Here is an 18,087-nt window from a genome sequence, read left to right as displayed (position 1 = left end):
TTTTAAAGCTCAAAAATACCAAGAAAAACAGGGATTCTGACTGTGAGAGGGGTTGCCTTCCCACAGATCTGACCTGTAATTTGGTCTGGTTTGGTCTCCATGAAGATAGAAAGGTTTAATGCCATACTGTGAAACATTCCAGACAAAGGAATAACATGGAGAAACGCATTTGACAGATCCTCCACCAGAAAAGCTACACAATGGACCTTTAAATTGCACTGATCAAATGTCTGTATTAGTTAACACGCAAAAAGCTCACAAGAGTTCATTTTGTGTAACATAGGACCTTCAAATATAATATTGGCTTATATGTTGTAATATCATATCATGAAAGCTGTTTCTGGGAGTCAAGACTGATCAAATTTGTTTTCATAACTTTATGTAACTCTCAATTGTTAAAAAATCTTCATCTTATTCTGGGTGTGCTACTTTAGTTCGTCGACTAAGCCTATTGTTTATAATGGAGCTCCTATTATGAGCATCTAATGCATCATATTGACATTCTGGACAGTGACTTTCCTCATACAAACCTGTGGGTGTGAATCACAGTGACATATAGTCTCCTTGTGTTAAATAAAGTGCATTTTTAAACCAGGACGGGATATTTTTCACCAGACTCCGCCCTGAAGGGAAATCTTTACACGTGTGATAAACTGCAGGCTTCATATGAGCCCTGATAAATGCGTGGAGCTCCAGTTCTATTCCAGCCCGTGCGTCCGTATTGAAATGCACTGGGCTTGTGTTTTCAGAGCTGATAGCATCATAATATTCATATGAGTTTATGATGGAGCGTGTGAGTGCAGTCTGGGTATGGCGGTGTGAATGGGCCTTATAAAGCATTCAGACTGAGCCCAGGTCCACTGGAGCTGACACAGGGAGCCAGAGCTGCTGTGACGGATGAAAAGAGCTTCAGACTCAGAGCTGGTGTTTTCAAAAAGTCCCAAAGCATGTCTGCGGAGCTGACTTTGAAGGAAGATTTTTCAGAAAACAGATCTTTTTTATCTTGAAGTGGCTGTACTCGTTTATTTATATATTTCATGTATTTAAACATTAACCCAACCCACAACCCAAAACATGCTACAGGTTTCCAAGAACAGTTGATAGTCAAGGTCAGTTAAATACAATCAATTCAATCATTGTTTGTCCTTAGGCAAGACACTTCACCCACATTGCCAAGTATGAAAGTGGTGTGTGTGTGAGTGATGATGGTGGTCGGAGGGACCGATGGCGCCGAGTGGCATGGCAGCCGCGCTTCTGTCAGTGTGCCCCAGGGCAGCTGTGGCTACAATAGTAGCTCACCATCACCAGGGTATAGAGTGAATGAATGAATGCTGAATGAGTAATGCTGAATAATGCTCTGTAAAGCATCTTTGGGGACAGAAAATGTTTGTGAAAAGCGCTATATAAATCAAGACTTACTTATTAGTTTTGCCCCAGTACCATAGATAGTATATAAATGGACATAGCCAGAGGTGGAGACTTGCAAATCGTAACTTGGATTCGAATCAGACTTGAGTCACTGTTTTTAGGACTTGAGACTTTACACTTTTCTCTTTACCGCTGATAAATGTGGTGTTCAATTTTAAAGGAACAAACTGGAACATATCCCTCCCACTTCTGTTTGTTACTTTGGATATAACTGAAGTACTGTGAAGTACTGTGATATGGTATCCTCAAATGTACTACAGTAATATACAGAACAATACAGTAAAACAGAGGGAACTACAAAGAACATCTGAATTCTTTCAGTTCTGACCATAATAATTCACACTAAGATCTTGACAAGACATTTAAAAAGGAAAAAATAGCATTTCTACAACTCTTATATAAATACACCTTGACTTTTTAAGTACAAATTATTGCAAAAATCTAAGCTGTATTTGGTACTTTGGCTTAAAGACTTGAAATGATTTGAAGCTCAAAGCAGATGGCTTGGACTTAGACTTATGGGCCAGTGACTCGAGACTCGACTTGGACTTGTCTGTATTTGACTTGGGACTTGACTCGGACTTGAGATCAAAGACTTGAGACTTACTTGAGACTTGCAAAACAACGACTTGGTCCCACCTCTGGACGTAAGGAAGTGGAAGTGTTCATGGGGTTCATCCAGCTCGACTGACTTCAGGCTTTATTTGACTTCACATTGGAATCTTGTTACCTCCCTCTCTGTAACTCTTGCTGCGAGCCTCGTCATTAACCAGCTCTACATGATCATGATGTTTTTACTAATTTATTATTTTATTTGGTCCTTGAATAAATTCCTAATATGGAACTTGGCTCCAAATTTGCCCCTATAACCACTTCTTTATACAGTCTATGCCCAGTACAAGGTCTAAATGAGACCACTGTATGCTGTCTGTATATAATCATAAAGCATTTTCTTATACGAGAATCAGAAAGTGCACTTTTAGCATACTAGTTGTACCATGACATCAGCATTCCACTCCTCTGAAATATTAAAATAGTTTATAATTCTGTGTGGTGAATAATAAGGGAAGTAGGGAATAAGTGTTGGAGAGTGTTGGAGACGTGTGGAGACACTTTTTTTTTTTTTTTATATTCCATCCAGTCCTTGTATTTGCAGAGGTTGCTGGTGCTGGTGAGCATTTTTGATCATTCGAAATGCAGAAGACATCAAATATACCGTATGTTGCAAGATGTATGTGTAAATTATGTAGCAAAGAAAAGACACTGTAAATTAAAATGCTCACAAACAACATTAAAGCCACGATAATGCATCCAATTTTTTAAGTTTCTGTAAGTGAAAAACAGGATTAGCTCATTTTAAAGGGACAGTACAGTCCAGTTAGTCAATGGCCATAGTTATCCTGCCACTAAAAACAGTCTTACCCACTCCACAAAACACCCGAAGAAAATCTAGTATTACACAAGACTGTCGATGTAAATGTCTGTGTTGGTAGAATAATTTTAGAAGTAGGATGGATTGAAGGATTTATGTCTGAGCAGCAGCAGCAGTGAGTTGTACTTCCTGATAGAAAGCTTGGCAGAGGCGGACTGATATATGAGAAAATAGTCCATCAACATGCGACAATTCATGTGATGCAAGGCTAGTTTTATTTCAAATATTATTCTATCAACACAGACATTCACATCGACATTCTGGCGTAATAATAGATTTTTTCTGTTTTTCACTTTTTTAGGTACAGAACTTTTAAAAATATTATGCATTATTGTGTCTTTAATTTTATTTGTGAGCAATTTAATTTACAGTGTCTTTTCTTTTCTTTGCTACATAATTTACACATACATCTTTCAACATACTGTATATTTGATGTCTTCTGTATTTATCGTAAATGTGGAAAGTAAATATGAAAAAATAAAATTTACTGAATGAAAAGGCTTGTTGAAACTTTGGTTAATGTGTGTTTTTGATAAGAGAACAGCTACATGAAATGGTTAAAAGCTCAAAAAGGTCCATATTGCGAGATATGTGTCCTTTAACAACCCATTTTGGGAACCTGTTGACCAGAAGAAAATTGGTGCTCTTCAGACATCAGGTTTGACATATTCACCGTCAAAAGAACTGGAGCCCAGACTGAGAGAAGCACTTAGCTGTAAAAGCCTTACGAAACACCTCAGAGACAAACGCCTCCAAAAACAGAAGAAGAAGAACAGAAGATTCTCTCTCTCCGTATGAGGACACATTCACAGAGCACTTAGTACATTACACAATGAAGGGCAGGTCTGTTCTGAAGCCAGTGAAGCAGTGATGAAAACATGAACTAATCTATGTGTTTCTCCCTCTGGCTCTTCATCTCCACCTCAGCTCCTGCTTCAGAAAACCTACTACTCTTACTCGTATTATCTGTAAGTAGAGACATCCTACCCGAAGCTATACGAACAGTATTAGGTCCTTGTTGGTCAATGAAATTGTTTTCACCCTTCACAAGACATTGATGAAACGAATGGATAGGTTTCAATGTGATGACAAATTTGTGATATTGCTCGAGAAAACCACAAATTAAAAGAATAGAATGTTATATATTGGGCCCGGTCAAGCAGAAGTAAACAACAAGGCCAAAAATTCAAGTTAGTGCATCTGATATAAAAATGTATTCAACAGATACATATGTACTCTAGTTTATGAAACTGTTTACCTTTTTTCTAAAGTGGTTTTTGGTTCTAAAGTTACATACGTTTTAAACAGACCATGTATGAAACATGGAACAAAAATTATTTCCCAAATTTCAAAGACCTGCAAATCATGTAAATAAATGGATGTATTTCATCATATCTTGTGTTATTTGATCTTTGAACTGTTGAAATTATTTTTTATTTTTTATGTATTTAAAATGATAAAATTTTGCTTGGAAGGACTGATATATTTTATAGAAATAGTTACCTTTCATTTTGAAGTAATATTAAAGTATTCGGGAAAAAAAACCTGAATAATTATACAAAATCATGCACCTTCTACTTGCTTGCACAATTTTCCCTCCGTTACCATGACCTTTCTTAATAAAAAAACTCAGTACTCAAAAAGTAAGAGGTTTTTCAACTTAATCTTGTACCATATGGTAGAAAACTATATGAAGCAAATATTCAAACCTTTTTGTTAAGGATATGTAAGTGAGAACCGCTAGTTATCGCTGTTTGGATTTATTGCCCAAAAAGTGCTGCATATTTCATTCCCTCCGTTACGTTACATGAGTTTTTAAATTTTTTGTCAAAAACTTGAAAGAATATCACAGGTTTAACTTTACCCTGTTGGAGTGTAACTCTTTCCTACATTCTGATACTTTACTTATTTCAATAGTCCCTCTAGTTTCTGAATAAGAGCTATTTGAATGTAAAAAATCCGCCCCTGTTTCCCTCCGTTACCACTTGACCGGACCCTATTATGTCTTTAAACTGTTAAAAAAGTCCTCAATATAATGCCTATAAAAAGGAAACTCATGAATGGAGGCATGCACTTTTTCAAAATTGCATTTGGGGAGTGAATATGTGTCTGGACAAAGGTGCTGGGGTTTAGGTAGTGTTTAGATCTGAGGCTATGTCTATATGATGACGGTCTGAACAGAAGACACAAAAGTGGCATTGCTTCTTCACTTTTGACTTTGTGTTTAGACAAGCGTTTTTGGGAGGAAATCTGTGTGCCTACGGTGACGCAAAAGTTTGTGGAATTTGATTGGGTACGCATGCCAGGCGGCTCGGTGGTGATGTATGTGACGTAAACGCGTATGTGACGTGAGCAGATCTGACCAGAGTTTTGCATCTTGGGCAGTGTAAACGAAAACACTACAGCGGAGCGTATTCAACTTTTCCAATCTGGAGGATGGTTTCTTCTTTCTTCTAAACGAAAGGCACTTCTGATAAAATATTTTGTTGTTTTGACCGGCGAGCATTCTTTTGTAAACAGACCCTGGGAGTCCTTTTAGGCAGTCTTGCGATTAAGATGAATTCTCACGAGTTAATGTAAGTCTCTCTTAAGTAAGAAACTCCGGCTAATTGTTTGACGCCCCTATCATATGCAAATGATCAGAGGGCAGTGTTCTTACAGGCAGCACTGTGGTTTGTGCGGAAACCATTGCTGAATTAACCAAACAAACATGGAGACGCCCAAAGACATACTTCGATCTATTTTAATAGAAATATAGATTATTTTGTTTCTGAAAAATGTGCAGAGAGAAACACTTTGTGCATTTTTTAAAGTTTCGTTTTCTGAGTTGTTTCACTGTTGAACACTTGGACCAATCATCAAACATGAAGTATTAGTTTGGAGATCATTGGTTTTGAACTCTTAAAGTGAGAGCTGGTCCTCACTAGTGTATAGAACTTTTTGTGAACTGTGAATCTGAAGAGAAACAATTTTAGCCACAAAATGCTGTAGCAGGAAGTATGGGTTCCATTTGATGTTCTGTTTCCGTAGGACAATTATAAACAGTGTTGGGAGTAACGCGTTATAAAAGTAACGAATTACAGTAATGCATTGCTTTTTGGTGTAACGCAGTAATGTAAGGCATTACAGGAGAAAAAATAGTAATATTTTACTCGGTACAAATGTGAGTAACGCGCGTTACAATGCTTTTTTAACCTGGATCGAAGTGGTGTGTTTTTCTTCATACAAATTCGCTAAAATCACCGCGACATCAGCAGCGGGGAAACGCCGGAGACGTGGCCGCGTAGACCTTCAGGTAACCGCGGGGAAAGGACCGACACAGAACTCTACGCTGTTTAGACCTGGCTTAGACCTGGGTCAGTTCTGGTTTAGACCTGGTTTACAGTCGTCCGAAGTGCTGTATGTTTGCAAGTTTTCTCCCCGACAAAACCCACAACGTCGACAAAACGTTCTGCACTGACAAAGGCTCCTGCGCTCGCACCCAAAAGGCAGAGGAAGATGCTCACTATCGCACAAAAAGTTGGACTTCTGGACACGCTGAAGGAAGGTAGAAGTTACGTGCTGTAGCAGAGTCTTACACCGGGTCTTGTACCCGCAAATAGTTGCTGAAATCAGGGGCCGCGAGCCGGCGGAGCACGGTGACCATAAAGCGCGATCGGGCGACAGCTGCTCTTACCTCCATGAGGTGCAGAGCAGAGCCGCTCCTTTCTCCTGCGGTCACCTTCGAGCCCGTCCCGACAGTGAGTCCTGTTTTAGTCCTAGTTCAGTTCTGGTTTAGTCCTAGTTCAGTCCTGGTTTAGTTCTCCTCTTCAGTCCTGGAATCAGTCCGAGGTTAGTCCTGTTATAGTCCTGGTTCAGTCCTGGTTCAGCTCTGGTTTAGTCCTGGTTTAGACCTGGTTTAGACCTGGTTTAGTCCTGGTTCAGTCCATATACGGCGCAAAAGTTCAGCATCTTTGCAGTTATTTTGGTGAGAGTAACTTAAAGTAATGCAATAGTAATGTAATGCCTTACATTTTAAATGCAGTAATATTGTAATGTAATGAATTACTTTGAAATGACAGTAATAAGTAATAAATAATGCATTACGTTTTTAAAGTAACTTGCCCAACAGTGATTATAAATACATAAACATGAGAACCAAAATAACTCCTGCATACTCTACCTGTTAAATTGTAGTCTTTGTTCTTTAACTAGAAAATAATTGCAGTGTTAACCTCACCCCATAACGGTCACTGTAATTCCCTGTTATCAGTCTGAGTCCATTTCCTGCTTCTAAAGCCCTTCTAATGGGCCCTATCTGTGAGTACACACTCACTCAGCTGAAATACAGAGCTGTGATTCCCTCAGAGTCAGATCTCTCTCCTCCAGCGTCTTCAAAGTGATGGCGCCTCAGTCCAAACCAAGTGTAATTCTCATCGGTGCAGAGCCTCAGGTCTGACAACAGGAGGCCAGGTTGTCTGACCTCTGCAAATCACTCTGTACTCACTGGGCTACAAAAGGGAAAGGCTGCTCACACACACACACTCATACATAAAGACACACACACACAGTTTACCTTGTATAGTTTGGGCAGACACACTGGAAATCTGGTATAAATTCAAAACTGCCCCAAACCACCTAATGGCAGGTGCCTGATTTTGTCTATCTTTGGTTAAGGATTTATGAGTGTTGGTGCAGAGTGAGCCCTCCTCTCTCTGTCTGTGATCTTTGTCACAGAAGTAAACACAAGAATCTGTCAGAGTAACAAGCAGAAGAGGTCTGACCATGTTTTCACTTTTATTTTTCATTTACTAACTGCTATAAATGCATGTAGCACTAGTCTCAGCTAACTGGCACCACTACGGTGACTTACCATGCAGAACCTGGAGCCGCATATTCTCAAACAAACTTTGGTCACAGTTACGATTTTGTACCAAGTCTTGTACTGTGACATCTGTAAATATTATAAGACCGGCATCATGCATAAGGTAGACATATCAATATGGACTTTTTTAGGCCACATTTACATAAAGTATGTTGAGAAACAAATAATTCCCTTCCTCCATTTTCCAAAATAATATTGTGCACATAGCCCTGTTTTCAAAAAAAAGTTTTAATTTACATCAACCTGCATAAATACACCATTGAGCGCCAAACCCATGGGCGGCACCTGGATTAGATTCAAACCTGTAGCATTTATTTCTTTACAGTTGAAGATATTACTCAAAAATACCTTGAAAAACGTGCATTACTGAGCGGGCTCGCCTCTCCACAGATCTGTTAAAGAAGTGTCAAAATCACTGACCTCCAAGACTCATTCGTCTCTGGTCATGGGCATGATCCATCAGCTGTGTGTGCAAATGCAAAACACATGAAAAGTGTTTGCACCAGAAGAAATGCGACTGCTGCTCTGAATGCTCCATGATCATCGGAGCAAAAGGTAAAAGGTGCCTAAAGGTCAGTTTATCTCACTTTACACGCAAACGCCAAACCGTAGTTTTCCAGAATCTCCGGTCTAGCTTGAGTTTTTAGAAAGATTCATTTTCAGAGGCAAATTCGCCGTTTGCATGTAAAAGACGGGTACAAACAAAGGGAAATGTCTCAGTTTTTAAAAATACCTGTGTACGTGTAAACGGGGCCTTATAAGTAGAGCCCGACCGATATGGGTTATGTTGTGGCCGATATGATACATAAAATGGGAGTTGGAGCATCTTGTCTGTCTTGCTTTGTTTAGTTACATTTTAGAAAGTTGTAGATGACTAAATGCATACTAGACTACATTTTATTTATTTATTTATTGTTTTACTGTTATAAATTGAAGCCCATAACTTCATGGAACATACATTCTTATTTGGTTAAATGTGAACAGGCTACGTTTAGTCAATGAAATTTCTACTTTTATTGCCTGGGATCCATAATACACACTTCTTTAATACTTTATGAAGATGTGAGTCTGGTCACTGGTGAATTCTCCCGTTTTCAGATGGGTGTGACTGACAGGTGGATTAGCCAATCAGGGACACACTTGGTCCGTCCGTATTGGAACAAATAAAGGAGAAAAATATCGGATAGCGGATATTCTGCAGAATTACTAAACTCTTTGATTTTATTTGTAAATGATAAGTGACCAATGAGCTCCTTCATTTCACTTGTGTGTCACTGAAATAAACAAATCTGATTGGAATGATGACGCTTGGCCAGGCTCGAGGCGCGACAGGGACCAGACTGATATCAATCTTTATAAAAATACAGAGAGGTATCAGTGTGGATTTACTAGTGAACTGCTTTTAGTCATTTTTAATTGACAAAAATTATGTATTTTTTTGTTGTTGTTTTAGCTTTGATTTAGTTTTTTTAGTCAGCAAAATGCAGTTTTTGCAAAAACTATTTCACAAAATTTCAACACTGGATTCTTACTGTGATTGCCTATCCACAGTTCTGACCTGTAACTTGGTGTCACTCCATGAAGAAAAGCAGGTTGTGCAAACCCTCCACCAGAAAAGTTACATAGTGCACCTTTAAATCATATAAAAAATCTAAATGTCTTACCTCTTTCTGGGTGTCCTGTTGATATAACGGCAGTTTGACAGCCACATTCTGGAAAGTGTCCTTGATCTGACACTGGACCACTTGGGCAAATCCTCCCTTGTCCAGGTATTTGATGAACCTGTAGTTTTGGGGGAGAGATGATATGATCTCCTCCTCGCTCAGTCGGATTGTTTCCATCTGGAAATCTGAAAAACAGTACACAAACATGTCACAATGTGTTTTTATTCATGTCTAAATGCAAACTAGTCCTGACTGCAGATATGTTTGCAGAGAGGGCTCAAATGTGTTCCTCAAAGGAACTGTATGTAGCCTGTGCTCTTACTGTTTTTAAAAAAAGTTACTACAATAACAAATGAACACAACTGAACCTGTGTTACCAGAGCCTAAACCTGCAGAAATCTTACGTACAGTTCCTTTAAGAGAACACCAACAGTGATTGATTTGTGGGCGTAACAGTAGATGTGGGTAGGTCACTTTTACTTGAGTAACTTTTGAATACTTCTCAGAATATTTTTCACACTATACTTTTACTACTTCAGTAAAATATGTGACTGTAACTGTACTCTTACTCTAATATATGATATGATTCTAATATTTGTTGTGTAACCTTTGAAAACACCAGATTTTGTGCGTTATTTCATGTTTTGTCCTTCCAATTACATCAACTTTAAATCACAAACCAGATGCCACGTCTTACTGAGCAGTTGTTTCCACAAATACAGTTTAACTCTTACTTCTTACTTTCTTGTACACCTTTTAACTTCTACTTAAGTAATATTATTTTGAAGTACTGCTACTTATACTTAAGTAGTAGTTCAAGTTTTGGGCTACTGTACCCACTTTCACTGAGCAGTTGTTACACTGAAAGGGTTGGTGTTTGTAGCACTGGCCTAACACTTAACTCGTTTTACCTTTCAAAAAGCACTAAACAATCACGTGTTAAGAAGTGTATTAGAATAAGTTTATGTTTGAGACAAATAGTTACTGTTCGCCACAAAAAAACCTCCCACAAACCTTCAGCCTACGAAAACGTCAATTCCCTTTGGTCAGAACACATGAAATGAAGTAGAAACTTACCTGAACGTGTTTGTGGAGCTGTGTCCTAAATAAAAGTTGTGCGTTGTAAGTTTTGTCTCTCTGCCATAAGGTGTGACTGTCTTCTTTGCTGTCCTTGCTGTCATTACTGTCTTTGCTGGCCTTTATGACACTTCAAAGTTCTAAAAGGATTAATTATCGCCATAGTGACATGTCACTATGGCGATGGGGGAGAGGAATTCATTGTTATTTTTCAAATCTCTGTTCTACATAAATACGACAGATAGTATTTATATATATATATATATATATTTATATAATACGCAAAAAATGGACATGTCCATGGTCACTCTATATTATATAGGGCTGCAGAGAACGTTCATGTTTTTAAGAGTAGGCTCAAGACCCACCTTTTTAGCTTAGCTTTTGAATGAAATATCGTCTCTCTGCCATAAGGTGTGACTGTCTTCTTTGCTGTCCTTGCTGTCCTTACTGTCTTTGCTGGTCTTTATGACACTTCAAAGTTCTAAAAGGATTAATTATCGCCATAGTGACATGTCACTATGGGGGAGAGGAACTCATTGTTATGATGGGAACATTAGCTCCGTTAGCTTCGTTCGCTGAAAAACGTCAGTGCTTGATCAATCTTTATTTTTAGGCTAATATATGTAGCATGCAATTCTTCGAACGATCTGCTCTCAAACAAGATAGCTGTTTTATCCAATACAGGGTTTGCTAGATCGTGGAGATCAGGGGTGAGTTGGTCACGGGGATTTGTTTGTAGCTGCTATAGTTTAGCTTGGCCGATGTGAAGTGGTCCTCCGCTTTGGAATATGTTTTAAATGATGATGTATTTTTGACCTGATATGATTGCATTAAATTGGACAAGGGATCGAATGAGGATGGACGCGGTGGCATGATTCGAATCTAACAAAATATCTGTTTTTTTAATCAACTTCTTAAGCAGGCAACAGTTATGTCTGCATCCAGGGAAGAAGCGCTGTCTCCCGACGAACTAAGAAAGAGACTTTATCAAACATTTAAAAGCAAAGGACTGCTTGATACATTAAAAACGCAACTGAGGAATCAGCTGATCCAGGAATTAAAGCACCCACCTTTGACAGAGGGCAAGTCATCTGTCAAGAGTGATTCTGGTTTGGCCACAGTTTGTAACAGCATAGTGGCTGATTATCTACGAAACTCAGGTTATGAGTACAGCCTGTCTGTATTTAACCCAGAATGTGGTCTGAGCAAAGACAAGATGCTTACAAAAGAAGATATTCTCCAGTTTGTGAAAATTGCTCCAGAGTCGTCTCTATACAAAGCACTGTTGGCTCAAGAAAATTGTGATAAAAGTTTCCTAATGTCTCTCTTGACGCAGTTAAGCCACACTTCCACCCAAGAAGGCAATGATGTGGTCACTCAGACAACCAACATATCAAGCTATGGGGAATCACTAGTTGAAAAGATGAAAATGATTGACATGGAATATGACAAACATACTTGCAGAGGCAATACATTTTTCACTCTACAGTCTAAGCTGGATTCATATAAAAAAAAAATTGAAGAGCGGCTACAAGATGAAATGAAAATAAAGTTGCAGCACTTTAAAGATGTTGAAGTTGCTAAAGTGAAGATGGAAGAACAAGCCAAATTTAACAAAGAAATGGTTAAACTCAAACATGAACTGGAGGAGACATATGAAATGAAAGCAAAAGCTCTCACGGAACGTGAAAAAAATGCAATTGTCCGGTTACAAAAACAGCAAGAGATTGAAGAAAAAAATGTCTACATGCAAAGACAAGAAGTACTTAAGGAAATTGAAACCGTCCGGAACCGGGAGAGTGAGCTGAGGATCAGAATGGAGGCTTTTCAAAAAAATTGTCAGATTCATGAGGAAAAAGTGAAGACCACAGTGGAGTTGCTGAGACGAAGGGAAGTGGCTGTGAAGACCTTGGAAGATACGCATGACCAAAGACTTAGAAATGAAATTTCTAGATATCAACTTGAACTCAAGGAAGAATTTGTCAAGAGAACAGAAAAACTGACAGAAAATGAGACACGAAATAAAATGGAAACAGAGCGTCTTTTAAAGGAGTCAGCTGAGCTTGACGCCAAATTGGAAGAGCATGTTAGAGCATGTTCAGAGATCAAAGAGCTGAAGATTGAGCTTAACATGGCACAGCAGCAGCAGTCTATACTGACTGAACAAAAGGAGTTACTTAAAGAGAAGCTTGAAACCATGAATGACTACACAAGCCTTAAATCAGAGAGGGTGGAGCTACAGGGCCAGCTGCGACTGCTGGGCAAACAGCTGGAGGAGGCGCTGGAGGAGAACAGTCATCTGCGTGCGGATCTGCAGAGGATCCAGAGCGCTCGAAGACAGGCTGAAGAAGACTGGGACAAACAGAAACAGGTGCTGCAGGCTCAGCTCCAAAGTGAGGTGGAGCACAGTGCTCAGCTCAGAGCACATCTGATGGAGTCTGAGGAGAAGGCCAAGTGGATGAACAACCATGTGGACGATATTAAGATGCAACTGCAGCAAACACAGCAAGCTCTTGAAAATGAAGTGCTGCGTAATCCCAAGCCTTCTCTAGTTGACCGCTCTATTCTGGAGATCTGCTCTGACCACCTGGTTCCTCCTGACATCTATGTGGACAGAACCGTACTGAAGAACACAGCGCATTATGATTTGTCTAAAGCAGATGGATCCTTGCAAGGAGACACCTGGGCCAACGCATTCGAATCTGACATGGATCTTATTGCTGATGCTAAAGCCCGAATGCTGGAGTTACAGAGAGAAGCTGAGACTATTGAGGAAGCCTATAGGAACTACCAGCAGAGGGCAGTGGTGTCCAACATCTCACACATGCTCATCCGGAGACCACTTTCCCCACAGTATCCTGCTCCTCGCGCAGACTCCCCACTGAGACGGCCACACAGAGTGGTCTCTCCCAAAGCTACTAGGACCCCCTCTGTAACATCATATGACACCAGAAAATCCTCTGAAATTCAACCTAAAGTGACGTTTTTAGAAAATCCTGCCGGGACTCTACCTTCAGGGTTTTTAGCTGGTCATGATGCACATCAATTGACTGAGACCTTATATGAAAGAGACCAACACTTTGGGGATGTAAGGCCCATTCCAGCAAGACGCACATCTCTTCCTCAAGAATCACCCACAAGAAATAACATAACAGTCAAAAAGTAACTGAAGGCCCACTGACAGCCTTAGTAGAGGATGCACTACTCTCAAATCCGAAAGCTGTTCCTTCTGATGACTTCCTCTCTGAACTCAGTCCACCTCTCAGCCCTCAGCTCAGGAGCACAGCACGAGATACAGCCAGCCCACCAAAACTGAAGCCTGCTTTCTCCAGCTCAGAGTCCTCTCCTCAGCCAGAAAAAATCACCCTGGAGGATCTCACAGAGCCACTGCCAGAGCAGAGCCACATTCCAGAGCTTCTCCTGGACACTGGCGTCCCAGAAGGCCTCACTGTCCCGCGCCTACAGAGTCCACAACATCTACAGCAAAACCCACCACCAGCCACACAGAGTCCTGAGGATTTGCAATCCTCACGTAAACCTTCAGTGGCGGAGCAGGAGGATGACGGGGAACAAACATGGGAAAGAGAAAGAAAGGAAAGACAAGAACAAAGACTGAGAGAGCAAGAAGAGGCCAGAGAGAGGGAGCTGCAAGAACTGGAGCGACTAGAGAAAGAACATCTCTTGCAAGAGGAAGACCAGGCAGCAACAGAAGAGGAAGGTAATATACCAGACATTTAAGCAGACTTTTGCTGGTGTGTGTATATATTGTAAATGCTTTTTCTTTATTGTTTCACTTTTTGTTGTATAGCACTCTTCAAACTTTCTTTATTTGGGAACACTAATTAAACACTCAAAAAACATCCTTCTGACTACGCCATCGTTATTACAATAAGATAGAACCCCGTCACATGTGGTGAGTTGTTGAGTGAACAACTTAAGTTCATCGTTGACCAGCTAAACAGGGAGCCATTCAAGAAAAACTTGAACCTCATCACATTTGATTCCCTCAAGCCAATGCAACTGCTACAGATTTTAAATGATGTTTTGGCTGAAATAGACCCAAAGCATGCTATAGATGATGATACAGAAGATGATACGAGAAAACCACAGCCACAACATGGAGCAGATGAAGATGTGGAAGGATCTGGAGTTACTGATAGAATGTAAAAAACAGTGCTTCATTAAGGCTCAAAACCAGGCATCTATTGGCAAGGTCATTCAAGAAGGAGGAGAGGACAGGCTTGTATTGTAAACTTAGACTGTTCACGCACACTACAATCAAATATGGTCACTTCAGTTTTTATTTATAGAGGTACATTCTATACATACATTTTGCCATTTCATTTTGAGATTTTAGGAGACTCTTTTCTTTCAAAAATCACCATTAATACATGACAAACTTTAAGGTAAAAAAAGGCAGATATTTTTATCTCTTTGTCAATGCTCCCACTTCTTTAAATTGGTCTAGGTTGGTTTCTTGGAGGTGTTGCTAAACATTTTTTTTTCAATAACCCACTGGACATGTGGTTTTGACACATGTTTGTGGAGCTGTGTCCTAAATAAAAGTTGTGCGTTGTAAGTTTTGTCTCTCTGCCATAAGGTGTGACTGTCTTCTTTGCTGTCCTTGCTGTCCTTACTGTCTTTGCTGGCCTTTATGACACTTCAAAGTTCTAAAAGGATTAATTATCGCCATAGTGACATGTCACTATGGGGGAGAGGAATTCATTGTTATTTTTCTAATCTCTGTGTTCTACATAAATACGACAGATAGTATATATATATATATATATATATTTTAGACCAGTGTCCTCTGCGCTCGAAAATCGGGTCGTCCTTCAAACTAGAAACAGGACAACAATTTTGATCTCCCACACAAGAAAATGGCAGGAACGATTGCCCGTAAAGCTGTAGACCATTTGAAAAGCAAGGAGTTCAGAGATTATTTGATGAGCACGCATTTCTGGGGACCTGTGGCAAACTGGGGTCTACCTATAGCAGCCATCTCAGATATGAAAAAGAGCCCTGAGATTATCAGTGGCAGAATGACCTTCGCTCTCTGTTGCTACTCACTCGTGTTCATGAGATTTGCTTACAAAGTGCAACCCCGCAACTGGCTGTTGTTTGCCTGCCACATAACCAACGAAACAGCTCAGTTAATCCAAGGAAGTCGTCTCATCAAATACAATCTTGAGAAGAAGTCATCATAATCACCAAATCGCCTACATGCCAGAGCTTTGGAACTCCGTGTAAAATGTGGCTAATTTACTCTGATCAAAAGTCACATTTGGACAGAGTCTAGTAATAAGGTCAATTCTTGGGGTGTATTTCGGCAGTGTAACATTACAAGAAAATGTTAATATCCAATAATTGAGTGATTGATTGATGCCTTAAAAATATGTTTTAGTGCACAGCCAAGATGGTAAAATGGAACGACTACTTTGAACAATTATACATAATGCAGGTCTTGGGCATCAATATTTGTATTTTCTGAATGTGTAAAACACATTTACATTACATCACATTTAATTGATAAAACTGTCACCCATGCTAATATGAAGTTGAACACACCAGTATGTTATACAAGTAAATATAGGTATACATTTAATAAGGTTATTTGCTATTATTTGATTCAAACTGGACATCTCATTTGTTGATGCTGACCAAATCCGTGTTAACATATTCACATTAATTTAACATGTTTTTGTTATTTGATTCATTTTCCCTTAAAATGGAACATGATTTCTTCAAATAAAAAACACTTTTTTAATGATGAAAAAAAAAAAAAAGAGCAGCTGGTTAACTCAATTGGGAAGTCACACCAACTCCCCAACCAGAGATTGGGTACGAAACCCCAATAAGTATCACGCTGAGCGAGGCAGTGACTGACCTGAAAGATAAGATCATGGCCCGAATGAACACAAGGCAACCCCGATGCCAGTTACAGAGGCTAAGTGAAGTACCATCTGAAAGTCTCCTAGACGATGTGAATGCAGCACTGAGAGCGATCCCTACCACAACAATCACTGAAACCAATGAGCTGATGTACACTTCAGCAGCAGTGATCCTAGATGTGTTGGGCTATAAGAGCAACCATGGGAGCCATGCGATACAATACCCACCATGGCAAAGACGGTTAGAGGCTAAAATCAAGGAGGTGCGGAGAGAAGTGAGCCAACTGTCAGAGGCCCAGAAAGGTGCAATGAAATTGGTACATCAGATACAACAGATAGAAGGGGGTGGGGTGGAGGGTTTACCTTACATATTGAATTTGAAGACACTCTATAAATGTAAATACACATGTGAATGCATTGGGATTAGTAAAGTTTCTGTGTAAAGTTTTGCATTGTGTTTTTGTATGTTTATGGTGGCTGGCCTCAGTCCAGCAGAGGACTAAGGATGAAAATGTGTTCTCCATTCCCAGTTTTCCTACACAGTCCCTCAAGTTTCTCGCTCACTCCAAACTTTCTTTCTGCTGCTCAATTACCGTTTTCAGCTGAATATTTCACTATTTGCAGCAGGACAGCAGCTTTTTCTGCAGGAGACGTGCGCAGCAGAGCGAAGTGACAGTGGTACAGGACTAATAGGAGTAGCAGATACTGACACACAAGCCTAGAGCGCCCTCTTGCTGCTGTCAGTCTGAACATTTTAATAAATAAGTCGCACCGGACTATAAGTCACAGGACCACCCAAACCACAAACAAAAGTGTAACTTATAGTCCGAAAAATACAGTACCTCTTTAACTGTCTGGCCTAAAGTACATCATGATCTTCTGCGACTTGAGAACATTCTCCAATAACACACCTGATGTAAAGCCATGAGCAGACATGGACACAAACTCTATATGTTAAAGCCCAAGAAACTGCACATAAATTACTCTTTACTGATGCCAGAGAAAGAGCTCCCAATCTGGCACCCCCTGTCAGCAGACGGCAGTGGAGAATAGCTGGATTGTGGCAGTTGCTGCAGACTTAGCTGTGATGGGTAAAACTCCTCCAGGCGTTCTGAAGACTGTCTCATCTTCAACACTGTCAATCTGTGGGAAGGCAGAAATAACCCAAGTAGAACCTTAGGTGGTACAAAAAAATACACCAATGCTTAAAGGTAGTTTCTGGAATATTCTAAAAGTCATGTTTAGTCAATTTCCCCTATTACACGAAATTGACTCTTGTGAGCTTTAAATTATGTTAGAACGTTATTTCCTCCTCAAAAACATACCTGTTGAGCTGTTTTGTTTCATTTACACATTTGAGTAATCCTTTATTTTTAGTCTGTCTATATATCTCCGAAGCTCAAAATGTTCTGTTCCACCTTGTGACCTCATGATGCTGTAGTTTTCATCTACTTTTTACCTTTTGATTAGTACAAACTGGAAATTTCAAGGTGGAAATGATCAAAATGTTCTCATGAAGGTGTATATATTACTACATGACATCACAAAGTGGATCAGAAAGTTTTCAGTTTCAGAGAAGAATTCAGCCTAAATATAGTGAGGCCTGTAACGATAACAGATTTTGCTGGTCGATTAATTGACCAAGAATTTATTGTGATAAACGATAATATTGACATTTTGAGACCGATTTCAACTTAATATGAATAAAAATGGAATAAAAATGCAAAT

The 18,087-nt window shown here is 39.6% G+C and overlaps 1 protein-coding gene and 1 pseudogene across 1 annotated transcript; both read left to right on the top strand.

The window, feature by feature from the left end:
• The first annotated feature begins 11,277 nt into the window (after positions 1-11,277).
• LOC129410975 (centriole and centriolar satellite protein ofd1-like) lies at positions 11,278-14,206 on the top strand (annotated as a pseudogene).
• A 1,061-nt stretch (positions 14,207-15,267) lies between these two features.
• LOC129410966 (mitochondrial pyruvate carrier 1) lies at positions 15,268-15,812 on the top strand. The gene has a single exon (XM_055160187.1). It carries the CDS (start codon positions 15,349-15,351, stop codon positions 15,673-15,675), a length of 327 nt encoding a protein of 108 aa, XP_055016162.1. The 5' UTR covers positions 15,268-15,348; the 3' UTR covers positions 15,676-15,812.
• Positions 15,813-18,087: the final 2,275 nt, after the last annotated feature.

The sequence above is a fragment of the Boleophthalmus pectinirostris genome, unplaced genomic scaffold (assembly GCF_026225935.1).
Source record: "Boleophthalmus pectinirostris isolate CB_2022bp ecotype Guang Dong unplaced genomic scaffold, ASM2622593v1 HiC_scaffold_3, whole genome shotgun sequence".
NCBI lineage: Eukaryota > Metazoa > Chordata > Actinopteri > Gobiiformes > Gobiidae > Boleophthalmus > Boleophthalmus pectinirostris.
This window is presented reverse-complemented; position numbering and strand designations above follow the sequence as displayed.

What these genes read in the sequence shown, in the direction of transcription:
- LOC129410966 (XM_055160187.1), top strand. Translation starts at nt 15,349, where the DNA reads ATGGCAGGAACGATTGCCCGTAAAGCTGTAGACCATTTGAAAAGCAAG.